At 33.5% G+C, this 26,194-nt stretch overlaps 1 protein-coding gene across 1 annotated transcript in view; it reads right to left on the bottom strand.

The window, feature by feature from the left end:
• The window catches only part of LOC123669464 (homeotic protein spalt-major-like), a 31,087-nt gene extending 19,323 nt beyond the window's left edge, over positions 1–11,764 (bottom strand). The window contains exon 1 of the mRNA XM_045603070.1: positions 11,465–11,764. Coding sequence (XP_045459026.1) covers positions 11,465–11,507 — 43 coding nt within the window. The 5' untranslated portion in view covers positions 11,508–11,764. The remainder of the gene's footprint in view (positions 1–11,464) is intronic.
• Between the last annotated feature and the right edge of the window lie 14,430 nt (positions 11,765–26,194).

Here is a 26,194-nt window from a genome sequence, read left to right as displayed (position 1 = left end):
AAAATAAAAAATAAATAATTTATCTAAAATTTAAAAAAAATTTGGGGTGAACTTCCCTTAATATTTAGACGGATGAAAAATAGATTTTGTTCAATTTATAGACCTACCCAATATGCACACCAAATTTCATGAAAATCGGTCAAGCCGTTTCGGAGGAGTTTAACTACAAACACCGCGACATGAGAATTTATGTATTAGATTATTTAAATACATTGTTGTTTCGCAATTTTAATGAATTCTTCAATTTACATTTACGTCAATAGCTTCTTATTTAGATGAATTAATGCAAGCTGCTACACATGTAAAACATTAATATTATTTAAGTAACTTCTACTCATCGCTAGATGTCGCTATACGCTCGTTCTTTTAAAAACATATCTGTTAAAAATTCAAAAATATCATTAAATATTCAAATATAAAGATATAGTACATTTTATATTATATATATTGTTATTAGAATGAAAATAACTCGCTACATAGTAGAGTAAACAATTATTATTCTACCTTAGCGATTTAAATATATGAAGTAGTTTTTGTACCTAATTATAAAAGTATGTCAAGTATATATTGAATTTTAGAGAAATTTGTGCACAATTCTATATTTTGTCGCCTGTTGAATCGTGCTACATTTATTCTTTTTCTTTTAAAATGTATCCTTATTAGCAGCATGATGTTAGCAAGCTGAGTTTAATTAATATCAAGAGCAATAAAAAATGTGTGTGTGTGTGTGTGTATCAATTAAAAACGTGAAATAGTCTCTACAATAATGAAAGATAAAATAATTCAGACTTACTCATAATTGGACTAACTTTTCGTAAATATTCTGTAAAATTAAAAAATTATCTAATCTGTGCTAGCGATTGAAAATATATGTTATTTATTACAACTTGGATCTTTTGCAAACATAATATGAAAGTTAAGTGATATTTATTATATGTTGTATATTACCCGATGTCCATATTTATTTGTACGGATGTATTTACGGACCCCATACAGCCCCATCATGTCTTGAATTGAATATTATTTTTGGGTTTCAATTATATAAAAAAATATTATAAAATATACTTGCAATAATAAGTGGAAATAGAACGATATACTACTATAGGTTTGAAGTAAGAGTGGCTAATATTGTCGACTTAATAGTTTTAGACAAAATATAAAGACAAAATTTAGTATAAATTTAAAATATTTTTGATTTGTTAGAAAGTACGTAACAACGAATAAAGAACTACCAAATGTGATTGGTGTGGAAAATCACCTCTTTTATAATGTTTTATTATCAATAAAATTTAACGAGAATACCATAACAATTTTGTAATGAAAGTTCAAACAAATTTATTCTCATAAAATAATATGACTGCCTGAAGATTTGTCAAGCGCTTGGTCTCATTATACATTGCACCTATACCGACAGCATGTTGGCGTAATTAGGCAAACGAAGAAAAAAAGCCATGCTAACTATTTTGTTACCTAGTTGAGGTAGCGTAGGTATTTACCTACTGAAGGTGCGATTTGTGTTTGTAAATTGTTCATAAGTGTCTATCGATTGCAAATATCGATAAAATAATTATAATCTTGTGAAATGAACGAAAAGACAAGTCCTAATTTTATTTCTTTTAATAAACATATAACAAATTTATCTTTTCATAAAATTTATTTCGCTGGTTATTTGAATTTTTAAGTTGATTATATATAATACAATAAATATATAATACAATAAATATAATAAACTTTTAATAAAAACTATTTAATTTTTCTGTTACTAATCGAATTTTTCTTTAAAAAAATGCCAATTTATTCTGCATATAACGTATAAATGCAGTTAATTTTTTTCATTACTTTAATCGTTATAGTGTTAATCATTTACGAATGTAGGGCATGTAGGTACATAAAAATAAGTAAATTACGCGCACGTCATCATTTTCTTCTCTAACGGTCATTTGGACCGACTAATTCTTGATTATAAAAAGGCATATAAATAAATTTATGTAATGATTGTAACGCTGTATGAAATCAATATTGATTACGACACCAATGACCATTTAGACTACTTGTCTCGGATAACTTAACTAATCTAGAAATACCTTTTACGAGTTTATGCAAAAAAGTAGTATCTCGTCTTATGTAAATCACTAGTCAATTTATCAGCCACAATTTTTTATCATTATATAAGGTTAACAATTTGAAATAATCCCTTGTACTTACTAAATATTTTAATTAGATTCTTAGTATGGTCACTATTACCTACTGCTATAATTTTTCAAAGTTTCTAAGCTATCTATTTTGAAATATATATTCATAGGTATAAATACGAACTGAATATGTCGTCTATACTTATTATATTAACTCAAAAGGTTGCAAACTTGTATTGCTTATACAAACAAAATATTTGTCTAATATATAAATAATTTAGTATTCAATTTAATTTAAATTTATTGTTATTATACATAAAATGTGAATAGAATAGAATAAAATTCTGTATATTTTATTATATTCCTATTTATAAAGAATCTTTTCTTTGTTGTCAAATTAATGCTTTACCGAAATAAGTAAATTAATTTATGTAAAAAATCTAAAAAAATTCACATCGTGAAAAAGTTGTGTTGATAATACGTAATCATTTTAAGTGGACGTTAAAAGTTATTTCAGACTACTTGCAAAAAAGTAAGCTTGGTTTTGATAGCCTATTTTTTTATATTAGAAATACTGGAGTATTGTATGTAAGTAGGTAGGTATATTAAAAAGTAAATCTGGACGAAGTTGAGAGGTTTTGTCCGGTTTGAAATTTCAAATTATCGGATTGTTCAACATTCATCGTAATTGCTATTGTACTAATAGCATTATGTGGTATTTTTATAGCCTTTAAACTAACTTTTAACTTTTATGCATATGCATTTGTCATAGATAAAAATACTCCTTACTATTTTATTTTTAAAGTAGAATCTACCTATAATTAGGTGCCTACTGTATAAAATACAGTTTTAATTAAACACTGACTCAATTGGCGTTTGCTGTTTATTATTCTGGGTTATAAAAAAATAAAATTGTAAGATAGTGTTAGATATAAGGAAACTTTTGTACGAATTTCTAATTTTTTTTAGTAAAACTTTCTTTACTTTCGTCACAATGGCATTATAATAAAACCAATCTATAATGTCATATAACATAATAAAATATACTACTTACAATTCATCAGGGTCATAATAATTGATATTATTATAATTGTGTTTGCTGACAAACGAAAAAAATCCAACTTAAATTACATCGACAAGTAATACATACAACGTAGGTAGACACAAAAATAGTCAAGTAAATACGCATTATTAGTTGTAATCAGATCTCGATGAATTTAAATGTGACCACATGATAAACATCGGCTTTCGATTAAATAAAAAATCATTAAATACACTACACCCAGTAAAAAGTTATGCGGCTTTTCGAGGTTTCCCCTCAATTTTTCTGAGATTCCATCATCAGATTCTGGTTAAGTTATCATGGCACTACACTAAGTATATCTCCTTTCCAACAAAAAAAGAATTATCAAAATCGGTTCATAAACGACGAAGTTATTCCCGAACATACATAAAAAAATTATATATATATACGGTCGAATTGAGTAACCTCCTCCTTTTTTGAAGTCGGTTAAAAATACAATTATTATTCTCTGATTACATTTGTTAACATTAGTTATCGGTTATAAATACTTTGTAGAAATGTATGCATTGAAGCGGTCACAAATTTATAAAAAAACTTCGTCATACAAACTTTGTTGAAAAATATGTAATCAATGTACAATAATTGTCTCTTTGCAAGTGTGCCAACTTAATTGAGAACGATACATATGTACGTATATTTTAAATATATTATTTAAGTCTAATGATGTTTTTTGCATATAAATTAAATTTATCGTTCTCGTGAATACCATAAAGGGCATGTTACTGTATAGGTATATTCCTAGCACTTTATGTAAACTTATGCCAATTATATTTTTAATAAATGTTTGTCAAAATAAAAATTCTTTATATTGGTACCTACACTTAGTTATGTAGGTACGAATTTTTTTAATATAGATATCTACACACTTTTTCACATCCTTTTCGAGTTGCAGTAGGTACTTACCTATCTACAATGAAGTTCTTAAATTATTAGTACCTACCGATAATTACTTTTACTAAATCAATATATGTAATAAAAATGTAACGGGTCGCTGTCTGTGCATGGAAGATATACAAGAAAAAATATTGTTGGAACCTTTATCAACACAAATAGCACCTAAAACAATGATTGTTAGAATTTTTGCCTGTTTGTATGTGCGTTTGTTTTTGTTTTCAATAATATATTGTGGTAAGCTTTACTTAACATTAGTGTTTGTTTCATATCTATCGGTTAATAAATTAAAAAGCTATGATAATTTAAATAATCACGTTGAACATGTAAATACCCAAAACCGCGGACGAAGTCGTAGGCACAACTAGTAGTACATATTAACAAACATGGGGTGTTCTATTACATTTATACTAACCATCGCTGAAAGAACATCATCAAGATTATTAAATTTTTGACTGTGCGAATGAGAATGGAATGAGTTTGGGTATTTTGTTTAATTCTAGGGCGAGGACGAATTGTAAGCATATTAATATTTTGATACCATTTTATTACAAAACGAATATGAATAGAACGTTACATTGCTTCTGATACTTCTATACTATTTCATATTTATCGCTCGATGACGTCAATAATTACAAGCCATTGAAGAAAAAAGTTTTATGTAATTTCTTCAGTCCTCAGTATTTTGTTATTCTACCATACTAGGTATTAACTGACATGACAACGTTTTTTACTTCAGTAAAATTTTATATTATGTGATAGCGTTCAAACCATGGTATTATTTTTTAAGTATATCTATTAAATACCAATATATTTTTCTCTTTTACGTAACTTTTACCCAGAATAAATATCATCGCAATGAAATAAGGGATATCACAAAGCAACAAACTGCAATTCGTGCAACTGTAGATAATTGGTGAATACAAATTTTATTTATACCTATGTACCTACATACCTTATCTCTCACCACCTTCCCTGTTTAAACTACCTCAACATTTTTAGTGATCTTATAAAGAGGCAAAACGAAAACTTTTCAGTAACTAAATATAATGAATAAATATGCATTTCTTTTTATTGAAAAGTTGGTTTTATACCGCTTATGTCGCTAGCAAGCGTATGGCCCGCCTGATGGTAAGCGGTTACCGAGCCACCGATTATCCCTAGAAGCTCTGGCTACCAGACTACAGGAAGAATACACTCTTTGAGAACAGAGTCATTTGGCTGTGATCTTCTGGAAGGTCGAGGTATCTCCTAGTCAAGTGGTGGATGCTAGCGCGACCCCATCTCGCCCCACTTAGGCGGAGGTCTGCTTACACGTGGATGGTTTTTATTCAGTAAGAGTTTGACTCCCCTCCGGTGCCCACGCTAGAGGGTATCCATGAGGATTTTTCCCATGTTAAAAAAAAATCCCAGTCACTGACTGAGGTTTTTATAACGACTGCCTTAATCAAAACAGTACTGAAAGATTTTTAATTATACTTTCAACGTTAGAAAACAAAGACATTCAGTTAGTAATTATTTTTACATAATTAATATAGCTACATATATATCTACTACGTCATATTTCGTCCGAGAATACTGTTTTCTTTTATGAAGTCTGAATAGCGTAGCGTAACAATGGCGAAAGAAAAAAAAGAATGAGGACTTTCGAAATTTGCCGATAGCTATTAATATTCCTTCCAAGAAATATTGTTATAGTTAATAGTTAAAGGGCTTTTCTAAGCAATAATAATTTGCTTACTTGAGAATCTTTTAACTAACAGTTCCTTCGACTATCTTGCACTTGAAGAATCTTTTTCTGTTAATTAAATTTGTTTTTCATGTTACTTATAAACACGTATGTATTATACGTATACAGTTGTATTATGTTCATAATCTTTATTTTTATCTAATTCTAGATAAAATATTATGAATGTTTAATACTCATATACCATTTTATAGTGTAACGTTTTAAAATAATAATTAAAGATTCATTTATAATCAATTCACACTTCACACTTCAGCGTATCGTAGTCCATTGCTGGACATAGGCTACCCCAAGATCACGCAAGACATTATGGCGCGAACTCATGGGTTTTGCCCATAGTCTCCACGCTGGGTGCCTACCTAGGCGGGTTGGTGACCGCAGGGCTGACTTTGTCGTACCTAAGACGCTGCTGCCCGTCTTCGACCTGTGTATTTCAAAGCCAGCAGTTGGGTGGCTATCCCGCCATCGACCGGCTTTATAAGTTCCAAGGTGGTACTGGAACTTTGTTATCCCTTAGTCGCCTCCTACGACACCCACGGGAAGATAGGGGGTGGCTATATTCTGTACTGCCGTAACCACACAACTATTATAATAAATTACGAGTACCTAATTCATATGAAATAGAAACTTAAGTTGTTTTCTATTCTATATTCGATATTAATGTATTTAATGTGTACCTACAGCGTGTCGTATAATAAGGCTTTTATTAAAAATTCATGTCACCTATTCTATATTATCAACTATATTATATTCAATGTGGCTGAAATCTATTTAACCTTTGATATTGGGACGTCAGTAATCATCCATTGTTATAATTCATATACAGTGAATAGGCGTAAAAATACTAGTTAGTGTCACTATATATAATAAATAGTAATATTCTTAAAACTTATTACTTTATTTATTTTTGATATTATAACTCGTACTGCTTAAAAATAAATAATTTTACTAGAATGTGGTACCCACTACCTACATAGAGACATATCTAAATTAGATAGATAAAGAGAGATATATAGATAGAGAGAATAGAGTAGTTTCTTTGTGATTTAAATGAATGTAATCAAAGTAAAGAATTGAAATTCTTTTTTTTTTTTTTTTCAAAACATGATAGACAGTCTTAAATGTGATGTCCCTATACTCTGTAGGAGTAGATTAGTAGCCAAAAATGTCAAGGCTAATCGCAATAAGTCTGCCGTACTTATTTAGATATTACAGAGATTTATAGAATTCTGAAAATGAAATGAAAATATTTATTTTGCTATAAGGTGATTACGATTACACACACTTAACGAATATCAAATAAAAAAATCTAATTTAAAGAAGAGTCATAGTAGCTAAGAGTTTCAGAATTGGTATCATATTAAAATTAAGTACATTACAAAATTAGATAATGTACTCAGTGTTATGTAATAAATAAACATATTTTTATTTTGGTCTAATCTCTAATGTCTTGGTCATCGCCTTTCTATTATGTCATCGGCTTTATGCAATATTACAACAAATTACTTAAACTAATGGATCTTAGTACTGGCCGAGAGGACAAGAAAGCTGGAGAAGAAAAACTCTCGGTACTCTTTTCCAAATTTAAGGTCGGTATACAAAAAAGTAAACAAAATTCACAGTATAACCAGGAAATGACCGGAACAAACACGAGATAGCCAATCGTGTGTGTGAAAATTATCACACGCCACCTGCTTACAATATTTGGAACTATATATCTAATGACAGGCATGAATGTAGAGATAGCCTGGTCCAGCCTGATTTAATCCCATGCCTTTACATTGTTAAGGTATTCATTGATATCGTAATAAGCTTTTCTACACAAAGTTTGCTTGATGGTTTTTTTAAACTTCTGTAAAGGTAAAGATTGAAACGCAGCCGAAATCTTATTATACATAAAATTAGACGTTCCTAAAAAGGATTTTTTTCTAAGCTGGCAGTTAAGGTGTCCAACCTAGTATGTGGCAGTTCCTAAGTGTTACATTATTTAAGGCATGTCGATTATGCGCTTAACAAAAAAAGCCTAATTTTACGTATAGACATAATACATTTATAAATGTACTGCGATGTAAAGGATATTGATATCTTTAAACTTCTCTCTCAGAGATTCTTTACATCACATTTTATATATAGATATATCAGATACTCCTTTTCTGCAGAATGAAGATGGCGTTAATATCAGCCGCATTTTACCATAGCAAAATGCCATAGGACATTATACTATGGACGTAGCTGAAATACACTAGTCTAGCTGTATTGACATCTGTTAATAATAGTATTATTCTCTTAACCGCATAAGCTGCAGAACAGCTCATCCGTCAGTCGACAAATATGGGGAGCCCATTGCAATTTAGAATCAATGGTGATTCCAAGAAAATCGGTTAAGCTTACAAAATTTACCTAAGTTTGTAATGTACCTAATGTTAAGATGTTAAGTTTTGATTTTATTATTATTATGTCATATTTTTGTTACATGTATATTTGCTTGATATTTTAGCTACCTCGACTTTCTTTTAATATTGTTGAGTTTTTTTGTATAAGATATTACTTTTAACAACTGAGGTAGAGCACAGCAGGAAATTTTCTGCTCAAAATATGGAGCAGCCCGACTGCGGTAGTATTAACAATTAAACAGTTAATGTAACTCGACCTTACAGAAGATCACAGCTAAATAATACTTTAACACAACACTGCTTTCAAGCAGTGTTAGTGTTTTTTACTGTTAAGAAGTAAGTTATTCACACTAAACCAGAGCACCACTTTAGAGAGAGCATTGTTTACATCGTCATTATTTGTTTCATATCTGTGCAATTTAAAAAATTCATGTGGTAATATCAGCAAACAATACAATGTCATGATTCTTCTCTGGTGGGTGTGCCGACGTTAAGATACTTGCTACCGGACTTAACGGAAGTATGGACAAGTTTGAAAAGATAACAACGTGACGCCTAGTTTTACGTTTTTCGTACAAGTGCTAATAGAAAAAAAGTATACGTGACAAAGTGACGTTAAGACTTACACATAGGCATAAACTATCCTTTATGCTTTATCTTAATTATTAATTTTTGAGTTAATTCAATAACGTTATTAATTTTAACATAACACAATATGAGTGTTTAGGTTTGTAGATCGAATAATCACAACTTCGAGTTGACTAAAAATAACTGCAAACTATTTATAGGTAATCATTAAGGAATTCTTAATTCATACTCTGAATTAAAGGTTCACATTGTTTAGTAATATTGTTTACCTATCCGGTATATCGATGTTAAAAAATACTTTTTTAACGAATTTCGCTTTTACAAAAAAAGCCATTTTTGATAACCAAAACTTTATCAAAACTTTTTAAATAACCAAAGATTTAAATCGTTAAATCTTTGTAAATAACAATGTATGAAGGCATTTATATTTATAGAATTTATAACTGTGATGGATTTATAAGGAGCTTAGGTAAGTTGAGTAATTTGAATATTTAAAACAATTAAACATTAATTAATACACATAAGCAACAAATCATTAAATTCTTACATGTGATCACTGTTTGGTGCGTTGATTTCTCAACTTTCACCATCAAATTTAGTGGCATAACATCAAACGTTATCTTTATTATATTATAGCTAACTAGAAATATTTTCAAGTCGCATTTAAAAGTAAAATTTTTAAATTTACGATTGTAGTGTGCCCTTTACAATCTAGCAGTTCGGAATGTTTACATCGAAAAGTGAACACTGACAACAAAACATTCATAATAATCCCGGATAATCTTGCGGTAAGGGCTTAAATGTCTCATTTGTTGCAAGATACCGGTGCGGTTAATACTTAGTTTGTAAGATGTAGGATTAGAGGTGTCTGTTTGTTGCAATTTAGCTTTGCGCTTTGTTTGGTGAGCGAAGTGCGGCCGTATCAAAGGCGACCGCTTCGACGCGCGTTTACGCAGAAATACACAAAAAATATTATTGCGGTGATCTCGGCCAAGCAAACTGCCGACATTCAATACACGACAATTTCAAATGTCCATTTTCAAATCGGTTACGAAAATTTGTAATAAACGTTATTGTCCGTATTAAATTTTATTAATAGAATTTTAAAGACATCAATACATATTCATCAAAATGTTTATATTATTGTTTAAATAGTAGGTACCTACCGATGATTTAAATTTTTACTTCTACTACGTAATAACAATTCAAATAATATATACACGTGATTATAGGATTGACTTTAAAGTTTGAAATTGTAAGTACGTAATCCACTTTCGGACAGTTTATTGTTTATATTATTAATACATATATACAACAGTGATAATTATTATTCATCATTCTAGGCAAATGGACGCCAATATTCAAAGGCTTCATATTTCATTTTAATACGAAAAAGAACCGGCTCCCGAACGAGTTCTATAGAATTACATTTGGACGAACAGTCTGTCTGTCGCTTAAGTATACCTCACCGAGAATATGATCAGGCAGCTCGTTTCAATCGTTATTAGATAAAACATTTCTTCATAATTTATAGAACGGTCATAAAACAGTGTAGCGGTTAGATTAATAAAGTTTGACGGCCTGTCATTCCACTAATATAGAGCCACTTAAAAGCTTTTATCGAAACGTGTTACTTAACCGTCGCTTACGTCAAACTGAGCTTTATTTTTATAATCGAGAAGCTTAGAATAGACTGTTTGTTTACCTTCATAGTCAAATTCTTCTCAACGTTCAAAACTAACTTAAGTAAATACAAGATTTTTATGACGCGATTTTTGAGATTTATATCCAATTATAATTTTGAAACAGTGCACTCAAGAAGACACAATGCTGAGGATGAGTTGTTTAATTATATTTTTAATAAAAGCTAAACTAAAAATGTCTTTCGAAAAAAAGACCTCGAGGTGTCTTAATCATCCTCAATATTTGAAGGTTAAAACAATATATCAATTCCATGCAAATTAATTAATTGATAGAAATTCTGAATGTTGAGGGTACTTGTTACTAAGTATACTTATTAACAATTAAACAGTTAATGTATTTTTTAATTGTTTCAAAACACAAAAAATTGTTAACACAAAGTTAACATATTTTTTGATGTTTATGTTTTACGTACCATTTTATCAATCTTCACTTCATGAATCTATTTTAGATGTAAACGTAAACAACAAATGTGATTTTGTGAACCTACCTAATTGACTTTTACTCAAATTTATAAATTTTACCTACCCTTACCGTTATAATATTATTATTTGACGATAAAAATATGTAAGGAATGTCTCAAAAATTTACTTTCGTATTAACGAATAAATATTTCAATTGTTTTTCCTCCGTCCCTACTCGTAAGTGCACTACACCTACCTACCGTCACATTCCCACAAAGATCGGAGTTGTATTGCGTATCACTGCACTGTTTACTCACCGCGTTTTGGGCGAATTTTGGTGCTCACTTTTTTATTAATGGTAAATTTGCATTTGTTATCCGAAACATTGTTGCCGCTGTTTAACTAAAACATGTATTATATCACGTTCGGAGAGGATTTCGACTCCAACTAATCACACTAATGTTATAGCAACTTCGCCGTCTACGATGTGCTGGGGAAGATTGTTGAAGAGGAATAGTAAGTACCGATGGAGACGCGTCGGACGCAGGCTGGCTTCACGCGTGGCATGATGAGTCGCGCTGGCGGCTCAGGGCCGGCGCATGGCAAGGGCGGCGTCGCGGCACCGAGCGCTCGCCCTCGGCGTCGGCTGTTCAGGGGTCGGGGTTCACTCGCGGGAGCACTACTCGGCTCGCTCGACTTGCGGACTCGGAGTGCGGAGCGTACGCTGAATGCGGCCGGCCGTACCTCTCGCCATCTGAAGCGGGACTGAGCGCGAGGCGGCGGCGGGCGGCGGGCGGCCGCGCGCGCGCGCGCACCAGGTATACGGTTATGACAGGGAGGCGGGGCCGCTCGGCTCATAAATCAAACTTCGCCCATTCGCACGCGCTACACGGGACCCCCTCTCCATATTCCATATTCGGGGCGGGGCATATTTTCATAATCATAACGCCTCATATTTATAAGTGATATGTGGCCGAGCTCGGCGCCCGGCTCTACGAGGCGGCGGTGGGCGGCGCTGACGCCCGCTAGATGGCGGTCGCCACGCGCCCCGTGAAGCCTCCCACATTCGCTAATTGAAGCTACACTTTGTAAGTTATAATCCTTTGTTTGTCAATTGATTAGTATTTATTTTGGAATTAATGTAATCTTTTCTAAACTTTTCTTTGACTGCAATAATCTATCAACTGTGGCGCTGATCTAAGACATACAAATAAGATCAAATATAGTTTACGTGGGTGATTAAATTTTTAGGATTAGGTGATTAATTAATAGGATTTAATTTTTTATTTACATTCTTAAAATATTATGTCAAAAAATGTCGTTGAAAATTACAACATATGCACAATTTAACACACTATCAAATTTATAAATTTCTTTGTGTTAAACTATTTCTTTAAGTCGATTACTAACGACAAAAAAAACTTCAATTAAGTTTGATAAACAGCCACTAATAATAAAAAAGTATTTGATTAAAACCGAAATTCGTCGATTCCACGCGATCTCATCATACCCACTCAATAATAAAAAGGACCGTATCAAATCCTTCGACATTGACATCCGTAACTAGATGCAGTCGATCGAGCAATTTAATTTTTAAAACTGCGCGTTCGTTATCAAAAAGCAGAGGCCGGGAGCCGTGTCGAGTGCTTTGTATCCTTTAAATTAAATAGGAGCGATATACGCGTACGGCCGGATCCCGGACGAAGTGAGACCGGTACCGGTATGAATGTGACCGAATCAATTTAGCTGAATCTGCCAGTCACTGCCGCGAGACACCCCGGCGAGCCTTGTCCGCGCTAAGCAGTAGGTACACTTACCTAACTTTTTACTAACACATTCATCATTGTATATGATACTTAACTTTTTAGTTTTTATCCTAAGCGTCAATCAAATCGGTTTCCTAATCAAGTAATAAGTAGCAGATAAACTGACAGTGAAATAAAACTATACGTAGGTATATAGGTTTAAAGAATTTATTCTCAGAAAGAAAATTCACTAACATGAGAACAACATAATAAAAATTATTTAGGTTTACGAATAGACAATTATTTAACTTTTATATATCAAGTGGACTACATAAATAACAAACTATCTTCTTTAATTGGGTCACTTATAAATAAATTATTTAGTAAAATCGCATTTATTGTATTTAATAGAAATATAAGGTAACGCTGGCAAAAGAAAAAAACAAGAACTTCAATGAAAACAAAAAAAAAAATATTATTAAAATACTTTTTCGACATCCACCTTTGACATCAACAACTATACACTTTATAAAGAAACAAATATTATGTACCTACGACAACTTTATGTGTAGAAAGAATTCTTGTATTTTTGTAAGATCTAAATTATTAGTAAATCCATCCATTCTAATTTGATATTTATAAAACAAAGCAGTAAACGTAGCACCCGTAGACCAAACTTACTAGTTCTCCCAAAAATAACAACCAAATTTGCAAAAAAAATATTACTTTCGATGGAGCACAACTTTATAACAAATTATCATTCTATATAGAAAATGTAAGCTCAGTTAATGGATTTAAATCTCAACTATTGCAATATATTTTAGAGAACACCCACTTTTATAGTGATTAAAATATATAAAACGACTTAATTATACTCTATTCCGTTAACTAAGTACCTACTTATAAGGCGAATATTTGTATCATTACATTTATTATGTTGTTTTGTAAGTGAATTTTCTTTTTGAAAATAAATTCTTTAAAGCTAAACCCAAAACTATACCTACTTATTCCCTTAAAATTAGATACCTACATATACCTACTTATTTTTCAAACTGACACACGTAAAAGTCATATCATACCTAAATGAAGAACTATATTCTTGTTGACTTATATATTGGACTACGAAGAAAGAAATAGTACCTAACTAAATTAATATCTCCTCGTTTCTCAATTAAAAAGCAAGCATTTTATAATAAGATATCATTACCAAGACAGTATGGCTAACGTGAAAAAAAATACTAGGTACTATAATATAGAGTTACCTAAGTACTAGGTTATCGAAATTCCATCAATGACAAATCTTTGTAACGTACTGCGATGTAATTAAGTATTTATGAATATATTAGCTGACCCAGCAAACGTTGTTTTGGCATATATATTATTAATCCTCTTAAACCCCCCCCCCCCTGTAACTTAGGAGTATGAAAAATAAATGTTGGCCGATTCTCAGACCCACCCGATATGCACACAAAATTTCATAAAAATCGGTCCAGCCATTTCGGAGGAGTATTGTAAATAGCATTGTGACACGAGAATTTTATATATAAGATATGTATGTTATCATTTATAAGACAAAGAAACGTTTTCATTAAAAAGGTTAATGGTACTCGCCCTTTTTATTGATTGAAGCTAGATATAAGTACAAAACAATTTAATAAAGTTGGAACGAGTAGCGGCTTTTGTTGTACCTACGAGTTTATCATTGTTCTGTGTACGATGAATATTCATTGGCGCTACATCGGCGTCAGTGCACGAATAAAATCGTTGAATGCGTTATAGTTCGAGCAGACGAAATATTAATGTACTATACGTAGCGAACATCTTATTGAAACATTGGGTGACGTCGATTTTTAGATAATAACAACTTATTTTAAATAATTAAAATTTACGCTTAAACTTTTTTTAACTAAACGTTTTAATATGAACTTATAAAAAATGTTAAAAATACCTATATTAATTTTCAAAATTTTTGTGAAGGTACACAATATATGTATGACCTATATTTGTTATCCTTTAGGTTTTTTATATCTTAAGAGAAAGTATTTAGAGCCTCATTAATCGGTAGCTGGTAAATTTAATCAAGAACAAAAGTTAACAATAGGCTTAATCGGTTAGCTAGTCTAGGCACGTTTCACCTCATCTTGTAAAATATAAGTTTTAAATACATAAGTTGCGAGCGAAAAATATCTCATAACCTATCATTTTTTGGATGCTGTTACACATCAGATATACCTATCAACAACCAGTGACATGTGTTAAGTAGGTATTAACTGCTGTAAAGATAAACGATAACATATAATTTTGTAGGTTACATATCTTAAAAATATGTTTCGGCCTCTATTGTGATAATTGTAATCGATAAATATAATATTAGTTAGTACCTACATAGGTACGTGTAATACTTTCAAAGGTAGTAGTTATCTTGATAAAAAAAGTCCTAATATTTTGATTGATTCACTCCGTAATGCCATGCAGCTGCCTTGTAGATGGGTCGAAACCAAATTCACAACACCACGCTGCTCCATTGCGAGTTAAGGATATATTCCTTACAATGTGTAACGATCACTATCAGGTGTCTATGACAACAACAAGATCCCATAGTTTTATGCGTTAACCGAGACACGGCGAGGAGACCCGCAAGGACAGAAGCCCAGACCGCACATAAATATTTGTACAAATACAAATTTCCACCCCTAGCGGGAGTCGAACCCGCGACCTTCAGTATTTAGTTCCTTCACTTACCTACCACTACACCAAAACGGTTCTTACCTACACAAATACATTTTTCAGTGTTACGAAAAAGATGATTATGTACTTTACAAGATATTCTTTGTTTAATTAGACAGAAAAGTATTGTTGTTTTTGACCTCAGTTGACTAAATAATTCCTGTTTATGATGACACCTAATCCCATATGAATTAATGTGAATTCCCTGAACGGCACTATCGGGAGGTGTTATTTCAGATCCATCAGAGCGGCTGTTAAACAGAAATAGCTCCAGTAACACAAGTCGCATTCGATTTAAATACACAAATTTTTGAAAACGTCTGTTTATTTAAGCTAAAGCACGCGTCGCTCGACTGCTCCTGTTCAATGTGAACGCTTTCTTGTCTATTAATTTTATTTATTTCTACCTTTTGTAACCCTATTTCGAGTTTTACTTCATATTTATAAGTTTGAGAGATTAAATCAATTGTATTACGCTGCACCTAACATTATCAAAGTCAACGAACATTTGTTTTAAATATCTAATTGGATATTAAAGATTCCGTTGAATCGTTTCATAAACGATTTGGTAGTAGATACCTGTAAGTATTTATATCTATACTAATGGTACTTGCGAAGGGAAAACGGGGGTGAATTTTTAAATTGATCGTCAAATTTATTATGGCGAACGTATGAAATGACCGGTGGGCCGGCATGGTGAGTGGCGGCCGAGCTGTGCGGACGCGTTCATAAATTTGAATATGGAAGTGAGTTCTAATGGCGTCGCTGTTTATTTTTACTGCACCCCCAGAGCCGTACGACCGAATGCGGCGCCGAATTTATTTCCATGCATTTTAATATCTCCCTTTCAACAGCTATTGCCATTTTTACGCGGTTTTATTGTGGTCTCGGAGTAGGTATGAGTAGGTACCTTATCTATTTACGTACATACATGTTTCCTTTACATTCGTCATAGCAATACATGAAGAACGATATCAGTAGACGAAGCCTTGTAAGTTCGTCTGAATATCGACTGCAATTAGTATCGAGTCGACGGAGACGGAGCGATTATCGAAGCGATAATAATGAGAGGGTTAGCGCGTACAGCAATCATGTAATTTTTCTCCTTTATGAAGCGATTTTGTAAAGGAATGTGAGGGCCGAGTATGTCAAAATTAAGTTATCAAAGTTCGACGTTGATTGATAGGAGATTATAAAAGGCACGCATCACGGAAGCTTCGCAATGGCAGCGTTGTTTTCACACGAAATATTCGATGCAAGGTGTCTGCAAATAATGACGAGAAATTATCTCCTTTATGATACATATCAATAATATATATTTCAATAATAATTATTAAGTCTGCCTTTACGTCATTATTGTCTTCGAAATTAGATGCCTTTGCTATTAAGATGTCAATTATAGACGTCAAATAAAAAAATTGTATTTATAATTTTTAGTTTAGTTAATTAGCTTTATCGTTTTGTACCAATTTACTCGTAACATTTATTATGCAAAAACTTTCCCAGACCATAACAAAATGATGAAAATATATTCGTACCTCAATCCTCAATTAAAAATATCTAGTCATTATAAAAAAAAATTCAAACAATGCAATACAATAATGTTGTAACTTGTAAGTATGGAATCCAATCCGCAATGGAGCAGTAGCGTGGTGGATTAAGCTCCCATCCTTCTCCTACATGGAGAAAAAGATCTATGCTCAGTAGTGGGATGTTACGAGCTGAATTGTAAGTATGTAACCATATGTAAGTTGTGCACGTGGTCACTGCACCGGTGTCATTATTGCGTATTTACAACTGTTATCAATAGATAATTATTTTGTTGCATAAATACAAAAATATGAACTTATCTACCAATTAGTCCGTGGTAGAAAATTATTTCAAAAATAAAATACATATTTAATAGAGAAATTTTTATACCAAGCTCAGTAGTTGACAATTGTATCAAAAGTAAGTTTTGACTACTAAATTATGTGAGGTTAAAAAAATTACCTCCTTGTTATACATAACAATACATTATTTCACCCAAATTTAAATTAAAAAAATTACAAAGATTCTTTCTCTCTCTTAAACTTATTTGTAGGCAGTAGATACGGACTTCCTTACAAAAGAACAGTTTATATTGGATTATTTTCAGTGACCCACGTCGTTTCTCTTGTTTAATATATAAATATAGCTTCATAAAACACCATTGGGAGTATAAAATATAAATAATTGGTGGCAGTCCGTGTAAGCACTCTAGAAATGTAAAAGTGTCCGGGGGCACTCAGCGGCCGGACGCTCATATTTTGTTATTTTATTTATATTAAAAGTAATGGTTCGCGCTCGGTATAATACTCTAGACGGTTTTTGCACATTTTTCTCTTTTCTCCGTGTCGTATATTTTCACTTAAATGATAAAGTAATGTGTCCCTTTGTTTCTTTGTTATCCTCATAAATGTTAGTTTAAATAAACTATTGATACGTTAACTTTCTATTCGACTGTTTCGTTTATTATACTTAGAACTAAGTAAGATGTTTCAAAACTATTAAAATTGGGACCACCGTAGTAGGCTGGGTTGAGAAATAGCTACAGTACCGTAGATCACATCCGTACTGTTCGGCAGATTATCCAAAAGGCTAAAGAGCATAATCAGCCACTGTGTATGGCATTTGTAGACTACGAGAAAGCCTTTGACTTTGTCGAGATCGGACTGTCCTGGATTCTCTGGAGAGATGTTATATCGAGTGGCGATATATCAATGTACTGATTCGATGACTTTTCATATTCTAGACCAGCAAACGAGACCCATTTTCCTTCGTCGCGGGATAAGACAGGGGTATTTAATGTCTCCCAAACTGGTTACCAATGCACTTGAGGATGTTTTTAAGTTTTTAACTGTGTAAGCAAGATGTTTCACCGACGATATCGTCATCTTTGCGGAGTCGTTCGATGAGCTAGGCCAAATGCTGGGTCATGTCCTCCCGACGAGTCAGTCTCGATATGAATTTGGACAAAACGAAAGTTTGTTTAACAACCCAGTCATACCGAAACCGGTATCATTCGATGGTACCCTTCTCGAAGTTGTTTACGATTACTACCTAGGTCATAGCCTCGTAATCCTAAACTGCACCTGATGATATGCCATCTAACTAGGTTATAACAATGTCGAGAAGGAAGCCCATTCGAGAAATCGAATGGGCTGGGCGTTGTTTTACAGGCTTCGTCAAGTCTTCACTACGAAGATTCCGGCATGCTTGAAGATAAAAGTCTTCGAGCTATGCATCCTACCTGTGTTCACATATGGAGCCGAGACGTGGACATTGGCGACGGGACCAGTCCACAAGCTTAAAGTCGCTCAGAGTGCAATAGTAAGGGCTATGGATTTCTCTTAAAGATATGATTGAAAATGAGACTATCCACGAGAGAACGAAACTAACCGATATAGATCACAGAATTAGCAAATTGAAGTGACAGTGGGCTGATCACCTGTGTCGCAGTACCTATGGCCGTTGGGACAGACGTATTCTGAGAGTGTTTAGACTGCATGTTGCCAAACGCAATGTGGGATGTCATCCGGCCAACTGGGCCGACTTTCTACGTAAGATTTCCGGTGTAGACTGGATGAGGATTACGAAAAACCAGGGTGTCTGGCGAAAACTTGGGGGGCCTATGTCAAGCAGTGGAATGAAATAGACTAAACTGACTGACTGACTGATTAAATTAGAAGTAGTAAATTTTTAGGTACTTAGTCCTTTCACATTTCTGAGCAAATGGTATATATGAGAAATCGATTTTAGATAAAATTTATTAATTAATAAAAAAAACAAATTTTTGCAACAAACGTCATTTTCAGCCTGTTATATATTAATCAGGCTAATTAGTATTTTGACCTTTCGTACTGTTCCGTAGAATTACATTAAAGGTTACGATAATATAGGTTACGTTTTTTAAATTGTCATGGTGGATAATGTTTCTTTTAAGCAGATTTATAATTAAACTAAACTAATATATTATTAGTTTATTTTACAAATTTGTACCAAAAGTTACCAGTTTTAGTTCACATTATCTTCTTTCGTCAAATAACCAGTGGATTCTTGAATATCGTAAAAGCATCAGACTGCAAAAGACTGACAAACGACTACGATATCTAGTGTAAATAGGTATATAATAAGAATGTAAGTCACATACTTGAAATAATAAGAAAATAATTCGAACTCTATATTTCTTTGTCTTACAATGATTGAATTCTGTTACATTTCATTCGAATGGTCTAGTTTGATCGTCGCGCATTACGTATACGATGTAGTCGTATCGAGCAACAATAGCTGTGCAGTCGGAGTATTGTTTAGCGCGCCCATAAATGCGGGTTGGCAGCAATCTGTACAAGAAGCAGCAGCGTGTTGCGGTGGCATGAGGGTATGTAGCAGGGCACGGTGGAGTTAGTGTCGTCGCGGGAAGAGCGAGTTCGCTGTAGGCGGCCGGGCGGGCAGGCGGCCGGCGTATCTGTCGCGCGGCGGCCGCGGCTGCCGCGGCGGCGACGGTGGCGCTCTTCCGGGGAAGGCACTATCTCGGGTGCAGCGGGCGGCGGGCGCAGCGCCACCCCCTCGTAAATAACCCGCGCTGGCGAGCCGGCGAAGCGCTTGTGCCAGATTCTACAGCTAGAAACAGTTAAACGCTCATAATTTCGTGCTGGTTAAGCTTATCTTTGTCTCGTATACGAAATTTCCCTCTACCGTCCCCTTCGCGCGTTTTCGTGGACATATTTTATTTGTTGCAGCGGAACGTTCTGTCGCGTCCGGGGCTAAAGTTATAATTGTCGTTCGACATACCTACCATTGCAGCTTCTGCATAAAGTTGCTTGGCGACGTTTACATTGTTGAAATAACTTCTTCTGGTTAATGTTTCAAGTTTCTCTACTCCCTTATGTAAATTTTAATAAGAATTTGGCAGAACTGTTTAATAATTTATTTCCACAAATACGAATATTAATTTATTTTTAGTGCATTTCTTTTTTTCACAGATCAATGACGACATGACATTTGGATTTAACTGAATGTTAGTTTTATAGCATAATATTCTTTTAAAAATTTTAAGAATATGCTTCATTATTAAGTCGTCAAAATACTATAATGCTGGTATAATGTAGAAACTAACACGAACACGGTTATAGTTACATTAATTTCTAGCAAGCGGTTTGCTTAGATACAGTTAAAGATAACAGAGCGTATTTATAGAAGACAAACTTATGCATAAACCACAGACGCAACTTTTCATGTAGATATACGCTGAAAAGGCATTCGAGTGTCGTGCGATAGTGAGGGTGGGGGTGGGGGTGTTAAGCCGGTATCATCCCGCCTTATCGCGGTGCGGCGGTTCATAATAATTTTAATACGCAACTAGGCGCCGTATACTTTTAAGCTTTTCGTGTCTCGAAGAGAGCGCTGTCGCCCCCGTGTCAATCTAAGTCGCGACTCGCTTGAATACACCCTTGAGAACGTTGATGTTTTATAAATTTCGTACGTTTTTCATGTTTCAGACAGTTGCGGTTTAGGGTTGTATCAATAGTTTTATATTTTAAATATGCATTTGTTTCAGACAATTTACAGTTTTCAACAGTTCAGCTTGAAATCAAAATACACGATAGATCTTTTGCGTAAATATTGTATGTATTACGTTTGACATACTTATTAGTTTTATAATGAATATAGCTGACCCGGCAAACGTTGTCCTGCCCGGCAAACAGCTACCAAATTTGATTGCTTATATACCGCTAGCAGCGCCACCTACCGGGTCCAATTGAGATAAAAACTATTCTATTGCAAGTCAGACCAAATTACAGATACTTACAAAATCTGATAAAAATTGGTTAAGTAGTTTCGGAGTTTATCGCCCACATACCTACATCGTGACATGAAATTTTAATAAGTATATACGAGTAGGAATAGATTAACCGTGCTAGTGAAATTGTTTAAATTGTGAGGTTATAATCCATATATTGTGAACCGATACCAATACTTTTAGAAATATTACACTTATTTATTTTATTAGTTTGAATTGCATAATTATTTATTTTTGCAAACGTTTTCCCTCACTTGATAGGTACTAACAGATACACCACAATATATTAACTTATAATTTCAACGATAATACAAGAGTAGTGCACACGAATTACAAAAAAAAATCTTCATACACTATTACATCAAAAAAATTGTACCAAATTTTCTTTTATCCGTTTCTCCCAACCTTATCTCACTCATTAACTACTAAGGAAAATCATTATACTTGATCGGCTAATTTGAGAAAATGGATATAATAAATGGCAAGCGTAATAGAGGCACTTCAGTATAACATTAATAGAGCAGGTGGGGGTTGAGGGTGGCGGGATCTAACGAGCGTTTTTATCCAGGGCGGATGATGGATGAACCTACTTCCGACTGATCCTTCCACGACTGCTGTGTTTATGAATACTTAGTACCGTCGTAATTGTTTTTGAACTGCAAAATCATCTAAACTCTTACAATCGTAATTGTTTTTTTTTTATTATTTTTTACATTTTATTGTTTACAAAAAAAAAAAATCGATGATATTTAACTTTGTACGAATTATGAACTAATTTTTTGTATTTATTTTGTATATATATTTTTTGTATTTATTTCGGAAACAAATTGTTAATGGTACCTATATTTACAAGAGAATGGATGACGCTTTTATAGTTTTAAAATAATCGTGTATAAAAGTACATTAGTATTTGAAATAGTAAAAACTGCTCGCTGGAGTAATGCGGCGCTAATGATGACCGACAATGGACTCTGCTAATAATTCCAGCGAAGGGTCGCGCCCCTAGTACTATTTTTCAGCTCATTATTATTATTAATAAACATATTTTTATTCCTTTTCCTAATAACATCTATTCTTACTAATGTACAGAGGAGTTTTCCTGTTTGTTTAATTTCGATGTCTACTGAAACATATATACATATATATATATATTTGTATTCTTGATATATTTGATTGTGTGCATCTTTTTATTTGAGTTTTCAGTCCCAACTTGCTTCTAATAGTAATAAATCCTAATAGGAGGGTGGGTAAATATGTGATTATTTTATATTTTTTATTTCATTGGTTATTACTGAATAGCAATGCCTCGCGTGGTTTTTTTAATGCTATTTATAATAAACAAGTACATTATTGTTTATTAGATAAATAAACTTAAAAAAAGTAGCACAAAATAATACATTTTTACCGTACTTAAATTTTTAAAGAACCCGACCCCTCAAGAACCCGCGACCGCTAGCGCATCAGCCATTTGCCATGACTACTGCACCAACGCGTAGTCAAAGGTTTTCCAAACGGAATATTGTTTTACGAAAACTTGTATATGTAAGTATTAAAAAATTAATAATTAATTTTTTTTAAAGTCTTTAGGCGTCTTGGATTAGGAGCATAAAGGAAAAAGTGTATTGAATCACGTTGGTATAGGTACACATAAGTGACGTGTATGTTCTCCAGTTTCGTTGGTATAAAAAATAGTGCGTGCGTACAAAGTATACATATCAGAAGTGAAACTTCTTTGGCAAACTAATTTTTAAATCTCGTTTATATTTATACAAATCATCAGCACACAGTAGGTACAATCAGCTTTAGATTTCCGTTTTAGCGCCATCGACAAAAACGTTGCCGTTTCATCAAAAAGTTGCCGTTAAAAATCCGTAAAAAATTTATCCTCATGTGCCTAAGAAGTTTCACTTCAGAAATATATTTATTTTTTATTGTCAGGAAAAATATGTAGGGGGGAATATCAATGTAAAAGGTAACATAAAACAATCAATTAAACGAAAAAATCCATTTATTACACGCATTTCCTATGACAGTAAATTAATGCTACGAATTATGCAAATGAAAATTCGATCACGACTAAAAGGAGTTAGTGCTTACAAATGCTTGGTGCAGTACGTGAGGCAAAACAAGGAATTACACGTATATTCTTTATCGCTAATTTGAACAGTAATATATTAACATATGCTGGACATTCGCGTAATATCTATTCGACCGACAACGGACTTCGACGGTGACCGCAGCTCAGTACGGGTCGGTTAATTGAATTTATATCCACGTCTTCAAATGAATATGAGTGGCTCGCTGACTGTTTCATGCTTAATGATATTCTATTAAGTATTCATTACGGCTCTGTCGAACGGTGAGAACCTCGTAACATAAATTTTGCGTATTATTTATGATGACAAGCGTGCGTTATGAAATTATAATGTCGTGATTGAAATGCAACGAGCGCGCCCGTGACTACGAGACGTGGTCATTGCGGTCGACACGTAAAATTACAATGTAAACACGGCTCGAGAGCGCTATGCGCGAGCACGGTTCCCATGGCTGAAGTGGGTTGCGGGAACGCTGACATTCCGCCTAGCGGATACACGGGGGAAACAGACCCGCAATCTCATTTCTCAATTTAATCTTAGTTTAGTCACTGTTATAATCTTGTGAATACCGAAGCCGATTTGTCTTCCCTCACGTAATCACCCGTAATTTGTACGAATTTAGTAAATATTTATTAGATCAAATATCGTATCCATCGATTTCATAAAATCGAATTAAAATAGTACTGAAACAAATTAATTATAGGTAGACTTGAGCAGAGAATGCAATTTAACTAGACCTTAGGTAATAAATTGTATAGCTCTGTAAGCTAGTATCGTGGAAGGTAGAGCTGCCAGCTGCCTACATATATTCATGTAAATCAGCTCGAGTATTTATAACACTTTTCCTACAACTCGTTTGTAATGTTTGTAAAATTTTGCGTAGAATAACGTGATGAGCTAGTTTCGTAGATAGCTTTGCACTAGTCGAAATAAAGCGAGCCAATCAATATTAACACGCCGCAAACAGCGTAAATTGTTGCCTAATGCCGTACACTCACACATTTGCGTCATTCCGTCCATAAATACGTATATTAGACAGGGTGTTCATTTTCAGTTTTATTTTAAGTGGTTAATTTTACAAGTTAATTGTTTACGTTGTAACTATACCATTTAATTGTTTTAAATATATGAAGAGAGATAAGTTAAAACTGGTGACCATATTTTTGGCTAACAGCTAATTTATATTGAATTAATATGTTATAAAATGTTTGCGAAATTCGAAATGTTGATTTATTTCAAAAACTCTGAAAATTCACGCTGTATCAATCGGGTATAACATTTATACAAGAAGTATGAGCTCACAGATACACGCATCCCTGCTGTGTACACGCACGCACACTAGGCGTCGCGCCCGGCCTGTAATAACTCGGAACCACAATAAATCAATGTGATTAATGTCATTAAGCACTGTGTGCCGGCCTCTCTATATTCCGTCAATATGCACTGTTTTACGACACGCCGCACCACGATAATTAGTCAGCTTTGTTAGGAGCATCCATGAATTACGTTTTAATCGAAAGTTATTTCATAAAAATTAGAGCAATAAAAATAAAAACACTAGCTCGTGATCAGTGAATGTTACTCTACTTCAGTCTCTGTAAAAACCAAGGCAAAAAAGTGAGTGTGACAAGTTGGATAGGATCAAAGTGAAGTTATAACGGAACGTTCATAAACACGTCAATCGTGCAAAAATGATCTCTGCTACTTCTCAAACGGATGACGCGAACACGAAATGCATTCGGAACCGAGAGATGAATAGTATTTACCAATACTCGGTCCAATTCTAGCGTCGCGTGATTATCATACGTCTATTTGATGGATAGCGGGTAATTATAACGATTAGAACAGCATCGCAGATCATGGGAACGGCGAGGACAGGCTGTGCGCTAGTTGACATCGTTATCGCCGCTTCACATCTCGATTGTTGGCTCGAGCACCATACAGTTGTGTTCGCAGTGAGCCGGCCGTTTCATACTTTATTTCATCTCTCGTTCAAAGCGAATGCTTCATGCGCGAGGCGTACTTACAGCATTACGAATGTATCGAGTATTGATTCCGTGGCCTATTTAGATTACTGATACGACAACGGTTTGACGGACAAGGCTCGCGCGTTCGTTCTGTTCTATTTAAAGGAATGTTCCCTGTCGTCTTGTACTATTAATACGTGAATAGTTATGTAGAATAGGTTTGTTAATATTTAAATTTATTTCAGATGGTATCTCTACACATAAATTTTAATTAATATAAAAAGTTTTACGTTTACCATACGTTTGATATAGCTAATACGTAAAGAGTATTTTTATTTAATTACAACTCATGTGTTAAGTCACATACGTCAGTCTAATTCTCCGAAACTACTTACTACCGAACTACTAACTTTGAAATGGTAAAAACTGCTAACCCGCATCATATAAATGGCTCGGGGCTTATACAGTATAATGTAAACAATTGATTCCAAGATTGATACTGTTAAAGCGTTTATGAAGTAATAGATATAAGTAGAGCGGGCGTCTAATTCTCTCTTGCAGCGTGACAAGCCGGTGGCCATTGTGGCGGTGGCATGGATGCCGATGACCATTTCGGTTGCACGGCAGCGCCACAAAGTTCGCAATCAAATAAATATTTCGGCACAATTAAGAAAACGCCGGAGAGTGTAGCACTCGTGACACTCGGCCAATAGCCCGCCGTGGAGTATCTAATACTTAGAAAAATTGCATCATTAGAAATTTTCAATTATATAAATTTTTTTGTTTGAAATTTTTAAAAAAGTCCTTGGTGATTTCAAGTCTCTATTTCTTTACGTAAGAACATAAAGATCTTGTAAGTTTCAATCATAAAACAAATTTGAAAAATATCATCTTCATA

Source organism: Melitaea cinxia, chromosome 3, assembly GCF_905220565.1.
Source record: "Melitaea cinxia chromosome 3, ilMelCinx1.1, whole genome shotgun sequence".
Taxonomy (NCBI): Eukaryota; Metazoa; Arthropoda; class Insecta; order Lepidoptera; family Nymphalidae; genus Melitaea; species Melitaea cinxia.
This window is presented reverse-complemented; position numbering and strand designations above follow the sequence as displayed.